Source organism: Drosophila albomicans, chromosome 2R (assembly GCF_009650485.2).
Source record: "Drosophila albomicans strain 15112-1751.03 chromosome 2R, ASM965048v2, whole genome shotgun sequence".
Lineage (NCBI taxonomy): Eukaryota > Metazoa > Arthropoda > Insecta > Diptera > Drosophilidae > Drosophila > Drosophila albomicans.
Window position 1 is genome coordinate 7,071,881 of NC_047631.2, and position 23,753 is coordinate 7,095,633.

Here is a 23,753-nt window from a genome sequence, read left to right on the forward strand (position 1 = left end):
ATTACGAACGCAAGTTCGGAGCCCAACGATTGGTTGATGCGAATTATTAAATCTCCGCCCAGAAGGCGTGTCTATAATATGGGTGGGGAAAAGTCAATCGCGAATAATGCGAATATCTTTATCACCAATCAGTTTCCTTATTATTTTTAAATTTAAATATAATTCGAAAATTTAAAATTCATTAAATATCGATTGAAATATGTTAATTTTAAAATGGAAGCTTCGTTATTTCAGTGTTAGAAAGTGTGAATTGAGCTGATGGTAATTAACAGTGCAATGTTAGACTTAACATTATTCACTCCACACGCGCTCCTCAATACAATACAATACAAATTTAATAAATTGCCTATACACATAAGTGATAATTATAAATTTTCTAAATAAAAATTAATTTAATTAAATAATGCTTCCAAACTAAAGCTTTTTACATTTTCCTTTTAAACATGCCCAATAAGAATAATTGTAAATATGCTGTAAACAGCAAACTACAGACTGTGAAAGGCGCAAGTTGCGTGACTGTAAAGTACGCGTTGGTATATTTGCTGCGTCAAGATGTGGACAAAATTAGTAAATGTTTAGGGGAAACGATGACGGGCACTCGGAACGCAGCAGAAAAGTTTTTGCTCAGTCGGAAATCTTCTTCGAACGTTAAAAAATGGATCGGTAGCTAAAAGAGATAATTTAAAGCGAAAAACGCAAAGAAAACGGCTTTTGTCCGCTATTTCAGCGATTTTTTTTGTGTTGTAATCTGCAGAAAATTTTTAAAAACAACAGCTACAACGACCAAACACCACCACCAGTTAGTCCCAGGCAATAACCAACAGCAATTTTTACAATATCTAATTAAAAAATTTTACTGCAACTACATACACTCGTACATACACATACAACCAACGACCACCACAATCAAGCCCAATAGCCACACAACAAAAAGGAAAGGTGAAAAGCGCAAAAAGGCAAAATATTCGAAACGGAAAATAAAGAAGAATATTCCACCATATTTTCGCTCGCTTTTTCCTCCAAGTGTGTGATGAGCAAAATCTGTAGCCAAAAAACTAACAACAACTTCATCAGCCACAACAACAACCGACCGACCGAGCAGCGCAGCGCAGTCAAAAGTCCAGCAGCGTTAGCAGTAGCAGACCAGCTGCCGAAAAAAGTTATTTCTTGGCAAAGTAAATTTCCTGCGACAATTTCTTGATGCTGCTGCGCAATTTGCAACGACGCCGACTGCACTTACAACAACAACAACAATAGCCATTGCAGTAGCAAGAATTCAAAACACCCAACTAAATATCTTGGCAGAGCAGCGGCTGCGAAAAATCTTTAAGCAGCCACCATTTTGAATGAGCGCAACAGCGACAGCAACAACAAAAGCAACTAGCGCCGTCGTCGCCGCAACAGTAGAAAGAGCGAGAAGGAGAGAGATAGAGAACAGCCGCAGCGCAGCAGCAGAAGTAGCAGCAGTGACGTTGACGTCAACGTTGTTTCTTATTAGCGCTGTGCAAGAACAACAGCTACAACAACAACAACGCGTTGCAGCCATTTGTCCGGAAAAAAATATTCTTCAAAGCTGCGTCTGAGTTGAAAAGCAGAATAGACTGTGTGAGTGCCTAATTCCGATTGCCAAAAAAGAAGAAAACTATAGAAAAGGGCGAAGAGAAAAATTACAATGGTTGAACGAATTTTGGAGGAGCAAAATGCCAGCACAGCTGCTACGGCTGCTGCCAAGCTTCGACGCAACGCCGGCAACGCCAACTGCACCAACAACAACGCGAGCGGCTCTGGCGACAGCGGCGTGGGCGGCAGCAATGTCTCTTGCAGCAACAGCTGCAGCCAAAGTCAATCAGGTGAGTTTCAAGTTTTTTTTATTTCTCTACTCTTTCTACTCCTTTTTTTGCTTTCCCTTGCTAAAGTTTTTATAACCATTGTCCCACTGTGCAGAGCAGAGCTGCTCTCTCTATGCATCGAAACTTTTTGCAGCTGCTGCTGTCCGCAAACAAAAAAAGCCTAAAAGTGAGCGAGACAGAATAAGCGACAATATGCAGCGCACTTTTCCATCCCTTTACCTTGTGGCTTTCTGCTTCTTCCACTTTTGGCATTGCCTTTTACGGCACTCTTCGCATTTTTATGATGTGTGCTCTCAAACTTATTCTGAAAGCGTATAATACCACTTGCCACACTGTGCGTGTTGGGCATTGCATGTTGTTTGCCCCCAACTGCATTCTCCTTTTCCTCTGCATTCTCGTGCTGTATTTTTAGTGAAGCAGCAAAAACAGCTGGCCGCCATTTGTAGCTTGGCAACAGTTTCTATATTCGATATTCCTAGAACTCTCTCTCCGTCTGTTCATTGGGGATCCCTCGAGGTCTTCGACATTAAACAAAATTACCTCTATGCATTGCACACATTGTGTTTACACACAAATCTGATATTCATGTTCTGTTGTTTGCTAATCAATTTAACCACGTCAGTCGGCTATCGATTTGCGCATGCACAGTGGGCCAGTAATCCATTAACTGCAGACGAACTTGGTGTAGCTTTAATTAGACGAAGGTGTTCCATTGAAAATTAAATAATTGTTTACAGAAGAAGGAAAATGTTTTCACAACAACTTCATTCAGTAAATTTTAACAGACTAAATTCCAATGAATTGTAAAACATTTTCCCTTTCGCTTACAATGGATTAATTATTATTTACAAAGATTTTTATTTAAACTTGTTAGGAGTTTAATTACATTATGCAATTACTCCAACATGCAACACATTTTTATATGCAATCTGCGTTGAACAATTATTCCACTGAATTTCAAAATAAGTTTTCCATTCTTTATACATAATTCAAAAAAATATTTTTTAAACATGAAGAGTTTGGATAACAACAAAATTTGTCAAATACGCAATACTTTTTCATAGACAAATGCAAATTCTAACGTTATACAGTAAATTTGATAGTCTAGATTCTAATAAATACTGAAATGCTAGGAATTCCTTCAAACTTATTGGTTTAAAGTGTTAATTATCATTTTCATTTGTTGTGCAGTGTTTGAATTGCATCAAGAAATTAGTCAAGTATACAAGTAATAACATTTTTGTACTTAACTTCAGTAAGTACAAGTAGTAAAGTTAAGTGATATAATATTTTTCCCACAATAAATTAAAGTATTAAGCAAAAATTTCTTACTACATTTAGAAATGCGCAGTAAACTTTTCTACTGACGCAATAATCGATAAAGGTTGATAATATATTTCTCTTACTTATACACTTAAGCTGTTTAATAGAAAGTGTGATATTATTTTTAATTAGTTAATAGAATGCTTAGACAATAATATGTTTACAATGATTCATCATTTAAACTCTTACAGTTTTAAATATAGTTGTTATAAATGTAAACAAAAGATCGTTTTAAAAAAGAACAGAATTGTATTATATTTTTTATAAAGCGAACAGTTTTTAGCTCTTGTTCCAGTTAAAATAATATTTGAACTGCGCAGTAGATTTTTATTGCCTCTGCGGTAATAATTAATAAAGGTTAATCATAATGATATTTCTTGAACTTTTCTACATCTAAACTCGGCAAATGGAATACGATTATTTATCTCCATAAATTAAGAAAGATTGTAATTTTCACCCTTCTCCAATTCTCAAGTGTTTGTGATAATGTAGAAATATATGAACTTATCTCAGACATTCTGGACTTTTTCCCCTTCTGTTTGAAAACAGAAACTGTCTCGTTCGAGGCAATTAGCAATTGTCATGCCGAGTGCTACAAATATTCAAAAATGATTGGGTTATCTTGCACTTAGTATATGGAATGATAAGATACACAGAGAGAGCGCATTCCCCTCTGCATATGCTTCCAAAAACATCTGGAAGGAAATGTGTCCGCTCCCCACTCTTCCCCGTTGCCGCAATAAACAGCTGTCCATGGATGAAAGGCAAGAAACTTTCTCAGAAGGTCTTTCGAGTCTAGTTTTAGGTTGGCAAGAAATGGGAGGGGGAAGACTGAGACTGAGTCAGAGGCGTGGGCAGCAGCGTGAAATGAATTATTGTTGTTGCTGCTGTCGCTGTCTGTCTTCGTATTTCGTTGTTGTTGCTGTTGTTGGTACTCGTATGCTTGGGCAAGCTGCGCGCCGAGGCTTATTTCCGGAATCGACAAATTGACGAAATATATTTGCATTTTATACGCGAGTGTGAAGGAGAGAAAGACAACAGCAGCAGATAGAGGCGCAATCGAAGTATAAATTGCTAGAGCGAGTCAGCTATATGTATGTGTCTAATGGTTAGCTTAGCTGAGTGTGAGCAGGCAATTAATACAAAAGTGATTCATTGTTTCTCACAAATTTTGGTGCCCAAAGAGCAACAAGAAAAGATATTCAAGTATTTGCATGTGTGCGTGTAAGTGAATGAACGAGTAACAAATGAAAACGGATCAAAGTGTTAATAAACTGCAAGCGAAACCTGTGCTGCAGCTGCAACAGCAACAGCGACAGCGACGTGCAAACCGCAACTGTTGTGACGCCGACAGCGCTGCGGCAGCGTATAACCTTGATGACGTTTATTGCACTTTGGCGATGCAGCAGCTGCAGCAACAAAGCCGAAGCCGCAGTGCAACCCAAAATAGAACGACTGCCAAAGCAAGCGAGCAAACAAAATGAACGAACGTGCGAACACAAAGACAAAGCGATGAGCGCGGCTGCTCCCCTCTCTGTCTCTCTCTCTCTCTGCCCCCACCCCCGCCTCTGCTCTCGCTTCGACTTCGCTGCGGTCTATGCTCCAACGCTGACCGAGTTCGAGCTGCTGCTGCTGACGTGTTGCAGCTGAGTAGTCGACTGCGCTGCTCCTAGTGCAGAGGCAGCCGCAGCAGAGGATGATGACAAACCTAAAAAAAAAGATGAATATAAAATATAATAAAGTGGTTTGCTTGACTAGTACATACCTTGGTTGCACTGTATGGTTAATATTTTTAATGGCTGCTGCGGTTACAGGGTATTATGAAAATAGTATTAAAATCACGTTTATCAGCGCCTTTAACTGGTACGAATGAAAAGGAAGGGAAGGAATGTGTGGGGGCTGGCAATTTACAGCTGTGCGCTGGATACACACGCCTTGCAAAAAATAAAAAACGGGATTGAGGCGAAGGCGTCGACTCAGTCGATAATTTATTTAGCAATTTTCTGGCCAGCAACAATGAAAGTTTTTTAGGCGACATGTACATGAATATGTGCATGCATGTGTATGAGTGCATACTAGATACTAACATGTCAGACGGGAGCTTTGTGGGTGGCTACTTGGCTAATTGCCACCATGCGTTGGTCTGTGGCAGACGACATGGCAACAACAACAAAATAGAATGTGTAAACGTATCGTGTCAGCATTATTATCATCAGGCTTCTTTCTATGCGCACAGTGGTTGCCATTGCCAGTTTGTGGCGTAAACAATTTACAGTGTGTACGTGCAGACTCACACATACGCATCTCTGTAGCCGTCTCCCCCAACTCCCATTCCACGCCATGTTATGGAAATGTAACGTTTTTTCTCACATGTGGCAACGCTGTGCGGCGTGCAGTACGAGGAAGAAAAAAAAGATACCCAAGCCACATTTAAACACTTTTTACATACATACATACATATAGAAATACATTTGTAGTTGTGTCAAAAACAAAGTTTGTTTTTGCTTTGTGTTTTGCCCTTCCACTTATTTGTTTTTGAACGCAATTCGCATATCAGGCGATGATGTTTTTGCATGAATAAATACATGTGAGTGCGTCTGTATGTGTATATTTGTGGAAGTTTGCGTTAACCTCGTTTTTCACGCTGCCCTCCACAAAAGCACGTCAGCAGCCTACGTGATGTTGGGCTTGTATGTGTGCTTCACACTTACACAGTCAGGTATACTCAAGAGACCGAGAGAGAGAGAGAGAGTGCCAGAGACGCCCCTTGTCTGTTTGTTCGGCTGTTGTCTTTTGCTCGCTCATTCGTTGGCGCTCTCTTGATGACTGCAGCTGGTGTTGTTGTTGTTTTTGCTTGTTTGCTTCTTGCTGTCTACTTTTTGCGTGGTCATACCGGTCTTTTTCAATGCGCAGCCCAATGTCTGTTTCATCGTTGCTCTCGGCAGCCATCGTCCCCCTCTTTCTCTCTCGCAGTGTTGGGACCACCACTTGTCGCTTTTGTTGTTATTTTGCTGTTGCTGCTTTTGGTTTTGTTTTTGTTTTGAGCTGTAGCGACAAAGCGGCTGTCTGTCAGTTTTTACTCAGCTGGTTGTTGCGGCTTTCCATTTTGTCGCTCTCTCATTGTATCCCGCTCTTGTGTTTACTCGGGAAGCCAAAATAAAATCAAAATAACGTGCTTTGCGATTATGTCAGTCTCTCCTCCACATCGTTTTGCTTGTTATCTTATGTTTCGCTCGCATTCTCTTGTCCACGCTCTTCGCTTGTTGTTTTGCCAAACCTCGCTCTATGTATTTGTAATTATTTTTAATAGAACGCAATTTGAATTCGTTAAACATTGATCACGATCCATCTGCTTTTTGCCTTTATCTTCCGCTTCCACTTCCACTTCACGCCCAAAATAGTTGTTAACAATTTGTATTCGCGAATCGGCTTTGCTCTTTTTCTGAGTTATTTATGTTGATTTCATATGATTTACATATTCGCACGTATTCTCTTTATATGCGAACATATACGAATATATCTGACCCGACATCGGCTCTTTTAATTGAATCAAATTGAAAAACTTTCCATACCACAAGCGAGCAAAGCACATGCTTAGTTCATTATTTTGTTTATTTATGTTGCGCCGAAACTAGTGGGGGGTTAATCACAAGATGTTTGCGGCAGCCGGCTCTTAATATGATTATTATTATTATTGTACACATACAAACAACAGTAACCTTAATAAAATGCTTGAAGTATGCGATTATTTAAATAAAGAAAACCGGCTTTAAAGTAGCCAGTATTTCTTTTCCGGCTGCTAATTTGTGCAGTTATAATGCAAAAAAAAAAAACAAAAACGTCTGAAATGCATAAAATCGAGTAAGTGAACAAATCAAAGAATATTTGTGTGTATGTAAACATTATAATCATGTGTCAAAAAAGTCACGTAAGCACAAAATATGCACAAACAAACATTTGCGACGTCAGCGTCATGTCTCGTTGTTGTTAGCTTACACAACTCTCTTCGGCACGTGCAAAGAGAGCGCATAGCATAAATAGCAAAACTCTCCACCCCTCGCTTACAAGACATCCGCAGTAGCAGCAGCCCACGACTCTTATTAGAAATGCGTTTGGCACTGCTCTGCGAGTTCTGCGAGTGCTTTCGTGCTTTTGCTCTCTTTCACACGTTCGTTCGCTCTCTCTAACTGGCTCTCGTTAGTTTTTCGGCTGCTGCTGCTGCTTTGGGGCCTGGGCCTGGCACTGTTGGTTGTTCGGCGACGCGTGTTTGTTTCTTTCCTCGTTTGCGCCGCGCGACGACGGTCCGGCTACATTTTGTCCGTGTTTCAAGAATTGTTCTGTTTTATATTTTTTTACTATTCGGTTTTATCATTCACACACACACACATGTACGAATTGTACATATTTTCCGCAGCCGCAGCAACCACACAGCACAAAACTCCACGTCGTCGTCGCCGTCACAATTTCTAGAGATTTTCCGCGTGTTGTCGGCACAACGATCATTCATATTGAAATTGTTTGACGTTGCTTTAAGGATGACGGTTTCCTTTTTGCGTATTTAATTCAACATTTAGTCCAAATTGGGTTTATATTAAACCTCACCACCCTCGCTTCCATAAATAGCCAAAAACTATAAGCAATATACCGCGAATAGAAGAAACGGTTTTATCTACGCATTGCCAAAAGAACGGCGAAAAAAACAACAACCAAAAAACGTGTCGGGTGGCAGCAGCAGCGACGCCAGCAGCGACGTCAACACGGAGTGGCGAGGCGAGGCGAAGCCGGCGGGCGTTGCTTAGATAAATTGCGTTGCGGCTAAAGGCAAAGCACAACAGCAGCATCGAGAACAACAGCAACAACCACAAGCACAAACATGTTGGGTAAATACAAATACAATGCAAAATTACCTATTATAGAAGCTTTAAGCTCTCTCTACACGCATACAAATGTACTATAAATATTATGTGCGATATATCCCATATCCATATTATACACTTCCACTTATTAAGTGCGCTATAAAACTGAATCGATTAAAATGCCGGTTTTGCATTTGTTTTGCCTTTTTATTTCATTGACTGCCTTTCCGCTATCTTTGTCTATCTGTGTGTGTGTGCGTCTCTCGTTTGGCATTTTACTCAGTGCATCACATCTATTGCATTTCCTAGTTGGTTGCTGCTCTTATTCTTTCGCCTCCCATTGTGTTTTAAGAAAGAACAAAACGGAACAGCAGCAACATCAACAACAATAACAACAGCAGCAAATGCCTTGTGATATTGTTTTCATATGCATGAGCTCAGACAAACGGTAAACAAGTTTTGCAATTCCAATTAGAACAGTACAACAACAAACACTATAAGTACGACTACAAATGCATTCTTATAAGCTAACAAGCAGAAAGGGGCCAATGGCTTTAACAAGGCAACAAGTCTAATGTGCACGTTTAGGTTAAGCATATTTGAAGGTTAAGCTACAAAAATCAATGACAGGATTTGGCTAAAACAAAAGGCTTTACCCACTCTTTATACACCCCTTACTCGTATGGTATTATAACTATATAAACATGTTACAGATTTCAATTTTTAATACTATTTATATTTTCGTATTAAGAAATGTCGGAAAAACGATTACTTACTTTTAATTGTCAAAATATACGATGTGTTTTATTAAAGTGATCAAGAAGAAATGAGCTACACATGCTCCAAATGTTGTGTTATTCAGTATAAACTAGTTGCGAATGGTTTACAGCTGCTTGCAATAACCCTAAATGCAGAACGTTGTTGTTTGGGGCACAGTTTGAAATTGTTCCATGGGATCAATTTGATGGCCAGCAGGCCAAGGATTTTTCGCTCGACTTTATTTAATTTACCCACAACGCATAAATTACATTGTTTTTCTGGTATTTTGATCTGTGTGTTGTGACTACGTGCCTATATAGAATATATAGAAGAATATAGAATTTGCGTTTAGTTAATGCACAATATTTGAGTAGCCATGGAAGCACTTCTCTCCTCTCTTCCATCCGTAATATCTCGCGCATCCTCATCAAGTACAACCAGTGAGATGGTACAACAGAAAGGGATGGATAGACTGGGGCACTTCCAATAGGAATTTGCGCTGTAGCAAAAAAAAGGCTCAATGAAATTGTTGTGGCTGAGGACTGTCATGGGGAGCAGGGAGTGCGAATGTGTGAATGGAGTACTGCTCTCTGTCTTTCTCTCTGAGCCTGTACACACCCACTAACTAAACGACAGTGCAGCTTACCTCATTCCCCCAAAGCTCTACGACCTTGAGAGCGCTGCGTGGCTGCGTCGTCAGGCCTATTCACAAATACAAACAGACGCATATCTTTATGTACTTCATATGTATATTTCTGCTATTCATATTATAATTCTGCATTTTGGCGTGTTGTTGCTTTTGTTTTACAAACACACGCGTTCAGTTTAACACCCTACCTCTCCCACCCTGCGCCCACTGTCAGGCGGCTTAGCTGCTCTGCTCTCGCGGCTGCTGCTTGTTGTTGGGTTTGGTGTTGGTTCGCCATTTTTATTCAACTTTTGCTTTTACAATTTCATTCGGCGGCGCAATAATTTTCTTCTTCTTAACCGAATATGTGTTTGTTGTTGTGTTCGTTCAGTATGAAGTAACACCCCGAGATTAAGAGATAGGTGGTAGCAAGAGAGAGCGACGTAAGGCGTAAGAGAGCATCGGCATTCTGTACTTGGCACTCTCTCTTTGTTTAGTGCTCTTTTTGGTATCACGCTCTCGCCATTGCCCGCATGTGTCGAATGTTTTTCTTTTCGCCGTCTTCATGTGCTTTTTATGGCTTTTACTTTAATTAAATTTGAGCAAATTTTGCTTTAAACATTTTAATTTGTTTGCTACTGCGTCGCGTCTTTCACTTTGTTTCCTACTACGCCCCATTTTATCTCACCTCTACCACGCTTTGCTAATCTTGAGCACTTACTGTTAGTTGTATATATCAACGTACATACATAAATACATACATACTGCTATATATTGTACTCTTTCACTCTTTGGTTATTTGCTAATTATTGTTATTACTCTTTATGAGACTTGGACAGGTTTCTTGTTGTTGCATTTAACTGAAATGTTTCAAGGTTGCTCTTGTTTTTATTTTCTTATACGTCTGCTATCAATTCGCGTGTTTCTTTGATTGTTGTTTTGCTATCAGCTTCGCCGTCTGCTGTTGTACTTCAACGGGGCGATAAGAGAGGGAAAGAAGGTAGAGACTCAATTAAAAATTGGCACACGACTTAGATAAAATATTATGTTTGATATGTGCAACCCCAATATTAATCAAACGATCCTATTCAGACTTTGTTTTCTTTGTTTTTATATTTATAAGACAACTCTCTGACTACGACCTTGTTTCTCTAGTTTTTATGGGCGTAAGAATTAATTCCATGATGAACAATAGAAACAGAGATATCAGCATAAAAGTTACAAACAAAATGTATTTTCTATTTTATTGTAGTTGTAAAAAACTTTAATCAAGGAATAATCAGAAAGATGTATAGTATAGACGCTATGCTTTGATATATTAATATGACAATTAGATCGATTTTAAAGTTGATGTATTATAATAATAAATTAGTTGAAAACATTCCTCGACATTTTACTGCCAATATAGTCGGAAACCGTTAAATTCTTTCCATTTAACGACTTACAATACGACCTATCCTAAGTCTAGAAGTAAATGCACATTAAATACGCCTCGCTTCGCACTCTAGATTATTCTAAAAGTGTTGCATCATCAGAAAAGAGAGGAAACAGCGGGTGGGCGGGCTTTACCAACAACTGTTTCAGTTCAGAGCCTTGTTAGCCAGTCGTCTTGGGCAAACACATGACAGCAATTGTTGTGTGCTGTTATATAGCGTATTTATGGCGTGTTGTTTAAGCACACATATTCATATTCTCGCATATCTGAAACGCAGTTTATTATTTCTTGCATTTCGCGAACAAAATCTCTTTGCAAATATTTGTTGCATAGTTTTGTTTATAGAGTTGTTCTGGCAATTTAATGTAAAAAATACAAGTAAAACAACACAACAACAGCAGCAAAAACAATTATTTATTCTGTTGTGGGCCTTTTATTAATCAAACAGCAGCATTGCAATACTCTTTCTCAAAAGAAATTAAGAATACGGGTATATTCACTATACTGAAATCCAGTTAAAGTTTCCCACATTTTCAGGCATTACTCGCATTATAAAGGGTATCGAATAGTCGGTCTTTATCCAAGTTTCACTCGTATAAATATTTACTTAAATTACGCGTTGCAATGATGCCTCCTGTGGCCTTTTCTCACTATTTACTCGTCATTTTTGCCTGTTTGTTGACTCAATCTGAAACTTTCGGTTTTTCTTTCGACTGTTCTCCAAATATTTAAGTTTCTTCGGTGTTTTTTAAAGAGTAAAGTACGACGCAATTAATTTAAATGAGCCGTAGCTGTAGCCGCAGTCAACCACATGTTTCGCCTCTAGAACCTGATAGTGCTTAAAGTCGCGGTCTCTCCGTTCCCCCTTCCCCACTCCCCCCTTCGCAGTCTCATTTGACCGGCCGGCAAAACACGTCAGAGCTAATCTGACTCAAAGCTAAGGGGCATAGCTGAGGCTCGCTAGTTTTCTTTGTGCTTTGTTGTTTACACTTTTTGCAAAGCACAACAAATAATCAAAAAAAAAGGGGAAAGAAATAAAAACAACAATGAAATAAGAGAGAAAAAAAAGTAAACTATTTTTAAGCTTGTTTTGGTTTCAGTTTTCTACGGCTTCCAATTGACGTTTTGACGAAAACAAAAGCTAAAAGCCGAGTAAAAGTGTTTTCGAATAGATCCGACTAGAGAATACCCCGTGAAGTATGATTCAAGCTTATTGTTGGGAAATATCTTAGAGCAGTGAGAAATTTGTAATCTCTTGTGATATGACTAATTGGTTTATTATACCCTTTTATGATACACAGGGTATACAATAGCAGGGGATTTCTTCCATTGTTTTCGAAGGCGTACTGTGAACCGCAATCTCAATCAAGTTGATTCGATAATCGTAACACGAGAGTTCGAAAGCAATCCGAAACTGTGTAATTGTGAGATGCCCTGACACTCGAATGTCTGTGTCTTAGATAAGCGTTGTCTTTGAAGCTTCTTTTACGCAAAACAAAAACAAAAATGAAAAGAAAAAGAAAACAAACACACAAAATAAAAACAAACAAATTAATGGAGACTTTTGAGGGTTATGCCACCTGCTAAAATGCTGACGAAATGCGAATCAAATATTTCAATTTGACTTTGCATTTAATTATGGAACCAAAATCAGGCGATTAGTTATGTGATCTATTCTAAAATGTCAGCGATTAAAATGCTTTTAGTTACAAAGAGGTTTTCTGAAACGCAAAAAGTGTGATAATTATTTTTGTTTTTTTTTTTTGCCAAAGTTATTCCAGAGCATTACATTAACTTTCATTAATGGAGAGACGCATGTGATTTGTCAAGATTTCACGCTCATTGTTAATGTCGCAACAAATCGCCGGCAATTTATCATAATTAATTACTTACGACAGCGAAAACGCTGAAATTGTTATTGTTGGTTAAAAATCTAGAGCAACAAAAACATGCATTAAATAAACAAAATGATTTGCAAAAATCTATAAAAGAGATGCGCAAAATATATCGCAAGAGGCGCCAGAAAAAGAGGTTGTTGGGAAGAGGGGAGGGGGAGGGGAGCTATGTTGGCGGTTGCTGCTGCCTAACACAAACAAATGAAAGCAATAAAAATAAATTCGAAAAATAGTAAAAAGAAAATCAAAATAAAATAATAAAAGATCAGCATGCATATTTGTGTTTCTTTTTTAAGCACACGCCGCGTTTCTTTGTTTCTCTTTTTTTCTTCTTTTTTTGCTGCTGTCTCTGTTTCTGTTCAATTTCAATTTACGTAATTGATAACAATGAAAGAGACGCACTAAATAGGCCAAATTTAAATTTAGATAAGAGCGCTGCGTGATCGACTCTTTGCGGCTGTGCGTCAAGTGGGCGTAGAAACGTGTGCGAGAATTGTGGGCATGGTCCAAGAATGACGCGTTGAGGGTGGTGTGGGCTGTTGGCCAAATTTCTCGGCAGCCCAATAAAAAAGAAAACAAAACCAAATAAATAAAATGAAAAACAGCGGAAAGAATTTTATATTCAAATGCGAGCGAGCGGCAAATGACGTCTGCATGAGATGATAAATAACGGGAAAGGGGTACGAGGGAAAGGGGTTGCAGATGGATGATGCGGACTTTTTTTCTTAGCTGCACCGGAACCAGAAGAACACAACACACACACACACACACACAGCATAAAAACGAAAGCTAGTCTAAATATTAAATAGTGTGAGTTTGTTTATCAATCGACGAATTGCGTTGTTAAGAAATGCCCAGAAGGCGGAAGAACACAAGAAGAAATGGCCGAAGCGAAAATAGGTCAGCGAAGAAATTATTATTATTATGTGATTGGCAAGTGGATTATAAAAGCATTTAGAAAACAAAAGATAAAGCCTGATTGATCGCATTTAGTTGAAGCAACGCGTGTTCTGATAATCATTGATAATATAAAAATAAACTACAATATTTGTATTGAGATAATCATAAATTATACTGTTCACTTTAGTGGAAAAAGAGTGTAGCTGATGATCACTCTGTATTCAATACTAATGCCAAAGTTCTAAAAACTTTTCACTTACTAATTTCACTTTTCACCACTTATAAAGATAAAGGCTGATTTAGTTAAAGCAACGTGTGTTCTGATAATCGTTAATAATATAAAAATAAGATATCATATTTAAATTGAGATAATCATAAATTGTGTATTCCAATACTAATGCCAAAGTTCTACAACTTTTTACTTCCTAATTTTACTTTTCACCAGTTAGAAAACAAATCTAAAGGCTAATTTAGTTGATGTAACGCGTGTTCTGATAATCATTGATAGTATGAAAATAAGGTACAATATTTGAATTGAGATAATCATAAGTTACGTGGAAAAAGTTTAGATGATCATCACTTTTCAATACTAATGCCAATGTTCTAATACTTTTCACTCATAGAGTGCACTCTTGAGTTGCCTTCTCACATTATTCATTCGCTTCTTGACTGTGATTTCATACGATATCTTTTATGCTGTGCAGTCAGTTCTATGCAATTGTGTGCAATAGTGTGTCTGCACTTAAATAGATCGTCTCGTCGTTTATTTACTTTATTATGCGTATCATCCATGCGGCATGCAGCACTCTCAATGCAATGTAGTTGACCAGAGGCCAATTACCTCGCGCTGTGCAGTGTCCAACAAGTGCAGCGATGCATATCAGCATTAGATTTATTACAGACAGTCGCAATTCTCTCTGCCACTTCACTCTATTCTGCAGTCGCTCTTTATTGACTGATTACAGACCGTGCCCCTTCGATCGTTGATCGTTGATTAGCGATTAAACCAAACAAGCAGACAACCAAACAGTCAGACAGCCAGACTGACAGCATATGCTCGAAAGTGCATTGGGTTCTATAAATAGCAGTGTCTGGTTTATGACAACAATTAAAAGATACAATAATACGCATACGCTCCGTATGCACATAGCGGCATCATCATCATGATTCGATCGCCAGTGCAGTGCCCTCTCTCGCTCTTTGGCTCTCCTTACTTGATTCCACTTCACATGATATTCACAATAAACTTTTTGATATGTATGGACTTGCAGTCGGGAACATATTTCTTTATTTTATTTTTACATATTTTATTTGACTTACTCGTTTTTGCATGGGTCTTGACTCGACTTGTTTACGACACGCGATTTGCTTTCTACGCAGTTGAGCTAAATTATGTGTACTCGCTTCGTATCTCTATGATTGTCTTTGTTTGTGTGCGTTTGCTCGATCGCCGTCTATGTGTGTGTGTGTGTGCTTATGAATACATATTTATATTATTATTATTTTTTATGCATTGATAAATGTTGAAAATAGGCATACAAATATGGCAAGTGGTCGCCGATAAATGTGCGCAAATATTTATTGTGTTTGCTTGCGATTCAAGTAAATCGAAAACAAACAAGCAGAAAAAATAGAACCAAACAAAACCCGCCCATTGACCATTGCCCATTGCTATAGCAGTTAAGTTCTTTTATAGATCGAACAAATCTTAGTGGGACTTGGCGTCACTCGATAAGCGCTGCTGTTGTTGCTTTATTTGTTTAACACTTTATCGCCAGCATACGAAATCGAAGGCTGACCAGAAAGTCAAAAACTCTGGGCAAAGAATTAAATTATCACGCTTCCAACTTTGAAGATTTTTGTCTATTTGAATAGACAACAGCAACAGCTGGTAGAATTGAAGTTTCTCTCAGTTTCACTTGGCTAGCTTAAAGATATTTGATTAGCATTTTTATATTCAAAATATTCCACTAAAATGAAAATCAAAATTGTGTTCATCTTTATGTGCATTGTCAAGTTTTGCATTTGCATTAAGAAAGAATAAATAAAGACATTCTTTTTACTATGCAAATGCAAATCTAGCCGCACATTGCGCAATTTCTTATTTCGTATTATGTTCTAAAGCCCAATGAGATTTCGTCAGTCTTTGTAAGCAGAATACGGTATAAATGCCTTAAAGCGTGACTCACACGATACACAAAGCTAGTTAGGTTTATGCGATGGTTGTAATTACGATAACAGAACATGAAAAATGCGGTAAGGTATTTCTCATTAATATAATTTTGGATTTCCTTATCTTTATTTATTTTAATTCAAATTCTGATATCAGCAAATTGTGAATGAATTTATAAATTTGCTTGAATTTATGTGTGATTTCTGTGAATAAGTAAGGAGTATGTTTATCGAGTTGAGCTTTTAGTTTGTTTGTATGATGACAACAAAAAGGTTCTTATAATTAAACTAATGATTGCGAATATTGCTTAATTGTAATAAGAAAAGAAATACAATTTTGATATCATGCGTGGAATTTGTAATATGTGACACCGTATAAACAATACCCAGGAATTTCTTTTTTATATTTGGTAATTGCAATAGTTGGTTCAGTTCGTTGCGAAGCTTTGTGCAGATCAGTTGCAGACCTAGGCAAATTCTTATTGTTATCCCTTGATCCATTGTCCTACTACCTTTTTTAAACAATTTCATCAGGTTTCACTCAACTTTGCCGCAATGTTTGTAAATTTAATGATAGTTGAGATCACGTTAATATCGTATTCCTGTTTTGGTTTCTATTTTCAGACGGTCAGAATGAATTGACGCGCTACAGCAGCGAAGATGTGTCCGGGAATGAGTCGAGCGAGGCGCCCAACATGACGGAGATGGAGCGACAGGCTGAACTCAATCGGCACAAGGAGGAGATGCAGAAGAAGAGGCGGAAGAAACGCATCAGCTCATCGCTGCACTCGTCAACCTTTCAAGGTAGGATCAATACATCCAAATTTCAATTCGATTTCACAACAATGGTAATTCGATTCGATTCTTGCAGAGCTGTACAAGTTGACCGGCGAAATACTCGGCGAGGGAGCGTATGCATCGGTGCAGACGTGCGTTAACATCTACACCGATCTGGAGTATGCTGTGAAGGTAATCGATAAGATACCGGGACATGCGCGTGCGCGTGTCTTTCGTGAAGTGGAGACATTCCATCACTGTCAGGGACATCCGGGCATCTTGCAATTGATTGAATTCTTCGAGGATGATGAGAAATTCTATTTGGTGTTTGAGAAAATCAATGGCGGCCCATTGCTCACGCGCATCCAGGAGCACATCTGTTTCTCGGAGCGCGAGGCGGCGCAGATCATCAAGGAGATTGCGTCCGGTTTGGATTTTCTGCACAAGAAGGGTATTGCTCATCGCGATCTCAAGCCGGAGAATATACTGTGCGTCAACACCGATTCGCTGTGCCCCATTAAGATTTGTGATTTCGACCTGGGCTCCGGCATTAAGTTCACCACGGACATCTCATCGCCAGCCGCGACGCCTCAGCTTTTGACACCAGTGAGTTGCATTATTGTTTTGGCCCATCTACTGTGGCGGGGATATTAAAGTGAGTGTGCTTGCTTACAGGTCGGCAGCGCCGAGTTTATGGCGCCCGAAGTAGTCGATCTGTTTGTGGGCGAGGCCAACTATTACGATAAGCGTTGCGATCTGTGGTCCTTGGGCGTTATTGCGTATATTTTGCTTTGTGGCTATCCGCCCTTTTCGGGCAATTGCGGCGAGGATTGCGGCTGGAATCGCGGTGAAAACTGTCGCACTTGCCAGGAGCTGCTCTTCGAGTCCATTCAAGAGGGTAAGTCCGCTTTGTCGTCAATTTTGAAGCCAAATGGAATAATTTTACTGGATTCCCATCTGTTTTTAGGACGTTTTTCATTTCCGGAGGCCGAGTGGCACGATGTCAGCGATGAGGCCAAAGAACTAATTTGTGGTCTTCTGGTTAAGAAGGCATCCAAGCGTCTCAGTGCCGAGGCGGTGCTTAATCATACCTGGATTCGTATGTGTGAGAAGGAGCCACACGCCAGCAATAAGCAGGCATCCCGCCACAAGGCGCTGCAAACGCCCAACAACATTCGACGGTAAGTTTGTATATGATTAACGAAAGAGAAATTGTACAAATAAACCTCAATTTTCTTGTAACAGCAATCATCAGTCGGCACGCGAGATATCGCAGTTTGCCGAGTCCGCAATGGCCGTGAAACGAGTGATCCTGCAACACTTCTCGATGCGCTACGACTACATGAAGGAGCGCCCGAATATCTATCAACCCTCGCAGGCGTACATCGATGCTTACAGCGATGAGAACTACAATCCAAAGCCACCGGCGCATTTTACTCGCAGTCGCTCGCAACGCAACGCAACAGCGGCTGCATCCTCATCCAGCTATGGCGGTCGCTTGTCGACGGCACAGCAAATGCAGCGCAACGTCAGCACTCATGCCCCCCGAGTCGTCAATCGTCGCGGAATGCGTCGAGCGTTTTCAACAATAGCGGCGGCTTCAAGACTCTGAATGTCCATGAGGAGGACGACGATGATGAGGAAGCTCTGGAGGCATTTGGACGCCTCGATGAGGGTGTGGACGATGAGTGGGCGCAGTCTACGCGTCGATATCAGCTGGAACGCGAGCAACAGCAGCGTGCAGCGGCAAATGGCAGCTGTAGTGAGGCTGAGGCTGAGGAGGAAGACGATGATGAATCGTATGAGATGGGAGAGAGAGAGCGCGAGGACTTGCAGCATTATAAGCATTACTGGCGTGAGCTGGACGAGGATGATGGTGACGATTACTTGTATGAGCAGCAACAGCAGCGTGAGGATGACATTGAAGAAGAAGAAGATGAAGAGTACGACGAGGAGGAAAGAGATAAAGATAGGGAGGAGGAAAAGCTGAAGAACGAAGCCGACAATCGAAACAAACAACAATTTGGTGTTGAAAGAGATGTAATGAACGGAGAGCAGAAGGTAGCAGAGACGGAAGATTATGACGAAGAGAATGAGAAGAAGAAACTTATTATTGATAATATGGAAAAATCAAAGCAAAGCGAATTTGCTACACCAACAACAATGCGCAACAATGCGCAGGAGATGGAGATAGAAAGTGTTAAGAATGATGAGGCCAAGAAGAAGAAGAAGCAAGAGGAGAATGACGATGTTGATGGGGCTCTATGGCAACGACCAACATCAAGTGATATTAGTGCTACCACAATCACCGCAAACGCAACCGCAACAGCAACCGAAAGCAACAACAGCAGCAGCAGCAACAATATGCAAACAACACCAGTTACAACTACAACACAAATGAATGGCAAAAGCGGCGAACAGCAAATTGAAACTGGCAATGATAAGGATAACGATTATGATAATGATAAAGATATTGATGATAATGATGATGAGAAGAGAGATGATGTTAAACTATTGGATAGTATTAGTGATTTAAATGAAAAGCTACCTGAAATTTATGAGACTGCAAAAATTGTTGTCAACTCAGCGGCAGTGCAAGAAGCAGCAACAACAACAGCAACAGCTAAACCAACAACAGCAGGAACAGCATCAAGAGCAACAACATGCCCACCAAACGATAATGATAACGATAAAGATAACGATAATGATAACGATGATAATGATGATGATAACAAAGAAGATGATTTGAATGCGTTGAAGAACGTACCGACGACTGCAGCTGACGCGACAACAATGCGAACGACTTTTGGCAACCAACAACAGCAACAACAGCAACCGAAATATCAACAACAACAACAGCCACAAAAACCGGCAGCAGGAAGTAACACCAACAATAGGCAACAACGCAATGTTTGTTTTGCAACGGACGTATATCAGAATGACGAGGACGCCGACATAGACGAGGAGGACGACAACTACGACGATGTGGGCACGGCACACACTACTCGCAAGCAGCGCCAACAGCAGCATCATCGCTACATTGCGCCACGCGGCGAGTCCACGGAGAATTGGCGCTATCGCAGCCACCAATCGGAGCAGCCGCAGCAGCATTCGATTGCCGGCGGTTATCGCAAGTACCGTCCACCGTTCAGCACTGGCGGCGGTGGCGGACACTATGGCAATCAGCAGCGCAACTATTTGGGCAGCTTCTCACACAGCGGCGGCGCCGCTGGCTACAAGGTGGCACCACCACCGCCGAATCCGCTGCCGGTGCTCAAGCACCACCAGCATCGTCACAATAGTGCCGGCAGCAGCAGCGGCAGCGGCGGCTCACCGCCATCGGATGAGCAATCTACGCTGCCCGGTTCGCAGATACGCAATTGGCGACAGGATTGTGTCTATGCCCCAACAATGCGCGGCTGCGGCATGAATCAGTCAAGGAGCATGCAGCGTTCGCAGCACCAACACCAGCAGCAGCAGCAACAACAACAGCAGCAGCAGGGACGCATTGGCTCCGGTCGCTTTGTGCACTCGTCTCAGGTGCCGCCGCATTTGCTGGAGAAGGCGCCCGCTGTCAATGTTGGCATGGGCCTATCGTCGCCCAGCGAGAGTCTCTTGCTGCAGAGACGCATGCGTCAGCAGCAGCGACCCGGCGACCATCTGGCCGAGTACTGTGAGCCCGCCACAGCAAGTGGCTAAGCGGTGTCCGTCTCGAAGCGTATAAAAGCCAACAAGCAGCAGCTGTGAGCAGGCGCCGCAGCAAAGCTTCCAGAATGGATTTGGTCCCTCAAATTGGGTGGCCAAAGATAGATGGTAAAAAAAAAAAAACATGTGGCGTCCTGGCCAAGAACATTAAAAAAATGTTTCCTTTTTTGTATAACTTTTTACATACACACACTTACACACATACATACAATCATATACATACCCACATTTTACACATACACATGTACAATCATAAGCAAACTATAAGAGTATAATTTGCCACAATTTCCTCATTCGATACACTTTACAACAAAGCAAAAATGTAAACAAAAAGAAACTACTTAAAATTCCGTCTAATTTTAATGCAGATCAAAAATTGTGTTGAAATCATAAAAAGAAGCTGTTTAAGATATTTGTAGCAACAACAACTAAAATTATAACAACAACAACAACAACACCAACTAACCAAACAGTCGTTCGAAAACCAACAAAAAACCTTTTTTTATAAAAAAGATTTAAAAAGAAACCATGTAATTAATCGCTATAATTTTTTATTATGAAAATAAAAACAAAAGCATAAAAGGAAGCAAAGAAAAATGTGTTAAAAACGAAAGAAAGAAACAAGAAAAAGAACTAAAAAACAATTGTTTTTGGTAAAAGAACTAAAGTAAAAAACTGCAACAGTTGTCGCCAAAAATGTAGACTTTTTGTGCTTTTCTGTTAACTAAGTCAAAAGTTGTTGCATATTTTTATTTTGGCTGAACATCGATTAATATTATAAACAATTAAGAATTTTGCATACCGAAAACCCAAAATGTACAACAAAAAGAAATCACTGTTGAAATTTTGATAACAAAAAAAAAAAAAAAAAAGAATAGAAGAGAGAAGGCGATTGTAATTTTCCTTTATTTTCATATCATTTAACCGAAATTGTTACAAAAATGCATTAAGAAAAAAGTGAATCAATGTTAAGATCAAGTGCAGAAAGATGAGTTACATTTGTAAAAATGCAAGAGACCCAATATTAAATGGGTTAATTACATTAAAAATACACATACACTCTCTCACACACACAAACACACCACACACACACATGATGTGTGTCAAAGTTGGTATACAAAAAATGTCCAATATTTGTGAAGCAATTGCAATTTTAACGCATAAATTGGAATGGCTTAATAAATAATTTGGCGATTGCTTGAAACTTTTTTTGGAACACATTTCAAACTCAATGTGCGTTAAATATTTATGTTAAACAAATAAATTTCTCATTCCTTTTGCATAAATGTTGAGCACATATTGAGAGCTCTAGCCTTAAAACTGTCAACTAAAATTCTAATTCTAAACGAGTTGTTGCTGCAGCTGTTTCAATTGGATAAGCGAAACGATTGCACTAATAACTCAATATTTTCCAGCTATTTTTCTATACACATACACAACACACAGAGAGACACTTTTCTTAATAAGCAGAGAGAATTCTTGACATTATAAGTTGCTCAACAAATTGTTTGCTGGGCGTAAATATATGAAATTGAAAAGAGAGAAGAATGTGTTAATAACAACGTGAAAATAATGATTGTAATAATAATAACAAAAATTGTGATATAAAATGTAAATGTAAATTGCACCTGAAGAAAAACTATCAACAGACGCTGTGCCATCAACAACAACAACAACAACAACCACAAGTTGAAACAACTACATAACATTAAACATTAATAATAAAACAATCTGCAGTGGAACGTAGCAGTTGTTGTAGTACCAGGAGAAAGAGTCTATAACGAGATGCGTTTTATTATTATTATATTTTGTGTTTTTGGATTTCTTTGTTTTGTTTGTTTACGCCCCACAAAATCAAATGTCAGAATGCTTTGCGCCTCAACAAATTGTATACATACATACATACATAAGAACATACTTCTATTTTTCCAACAAACAAAACTGTAACTAAAAAATTTAAAGAAAAAAAAATCAAAAAACAAACAAAAAAAATTAAAAAACAATTTAAATACTTCCACAAAGAAAGATAAGAGAAACTATTGCAATGCATAGAATACAAAAAAAAAAAAAACAACAACCTAATAATATTTAAAGTTTAACAGAGACACACAACATTTAAGTGCGAGACCCAGATAATTTAAATTTAATTTATACAACAACAACAAAATATGTATTCCTACAACAAAACAATAATTTTGTTTGCATTGTAAACAGGAAAACGTTGATGTAATGGCAAAACTAAGGAACGCTCTTGTTTTAATTTCTAAAACTGTGAGAAATGTTTCGCAACGAAACAAAAAAAAGCTAAAAAGAATAAAAACATTTATAAGATGTGAACTAAGCGAAAGTGTAAGAGAGAGAAAGAGAAGGGTGGGATATAGAGAGAGGAAGAGAGAGAGTGGGGACATGTTATTCAAGCAGCGCTCCAAAATGAATCGTATACTATACACATACACACACACACTACTTTAATCGTTACACTACACTACACCTCACTACACGTGCACACATCTACAAGAAATGCAAACATATACATATTTAGAATTATAAACTATAAGTAAACTTGAGTTTCGTTTGCGAACGTCCGTTAAACTTGCGGGTAAAATTGATTGAGAAACGCGTTGCGATACAGAGCAAGAGAGAAAGGGAGCTGAAACTAAAAAAATGGATTAAGAGCGTTGCGTAAGATCTGCAAATACTGTTTCACATAATCCAACAACTATGTTTGTATGAAAGAATTATTTTAAATTATCAACACAGCAAAAAACAAACAAAAAAAAAATCAACAAAAACAAAACAATCGAAATGAAGAAAAAACCAAACAAAAAAATGGAAAGAAGAGATATTGTTTTATACATAAAAATGAGAAAAATTCAATAAAAATGCAAAATATACAAAATGTTAATCTTCTCGACTTTTATTCTATTTAAACATTTTATAGAAAGGAAAGAGCTTAAAAGTACTATGGGAGGGATTAATGTCTTGACACAGGTCTTGTCAGGATTATGACTCAGTTATTGGTTTTATTTTCTACAACATGATCAAAAAATCAATTATCGGTTGATTGGGAATCAATATGCTGCGCCTTTGGGCTAGATAACGTTTTTTTTTAAAGTCTGTTAAGTCAATCTAAGACAACGCCTGTTTTTAAGTACAATTTATTTGGCACAGGAATAATAATTTGTCCTTAGCTTACAAAATAAAAAATTCGTACACTGCAGACAAAAATATTGAATCCACCAGAAATATTATTTCAGAAAAAATTAGATTTTGTGAAATGCCTTTTTAACTTCATTGAAAAATAAATATTAAGGATTTAGTTTTTGTGAAACCATTTATTTCTTGTACTTCATTTAAAAAATTTAGTTTTTGTAAATGCCTTTTTAGTTTTTGTACTTCATTGAAAAATAAATATTGAAGATAATTATTCAATTTAGGTTTTGATTTAAAAGT

General features: G+C 38.8%; 1 protein-coding gene across 1 annotated transcript; it reads left to right on the forward strand.

The window, feature by feature from the left end:
* Positions 1–612: 612 nt before the first annotated feature.
* LOC117575716 (probable serine/threonine-protein kinase kinX) lies at positions 613–23,205 on the forward strand. The gene is given in 7 exon segments (XM_034260053.2): positions 613–1,850; positions 16,443–16,622; positions 16,690–17,201; positions 17,271–17,493; positions 17,563–17,776; positions 17,841–18,108; positions 18,111–23,205. Coding segments are annotated over 7 exon segments (3,759 nt in total). The 5' UTR covers positions 613–1,672; the 3' UTR covers positions 20,295–23,205.
* Positions 23,206–23,753: the final 548 nt, after the last annotated feature.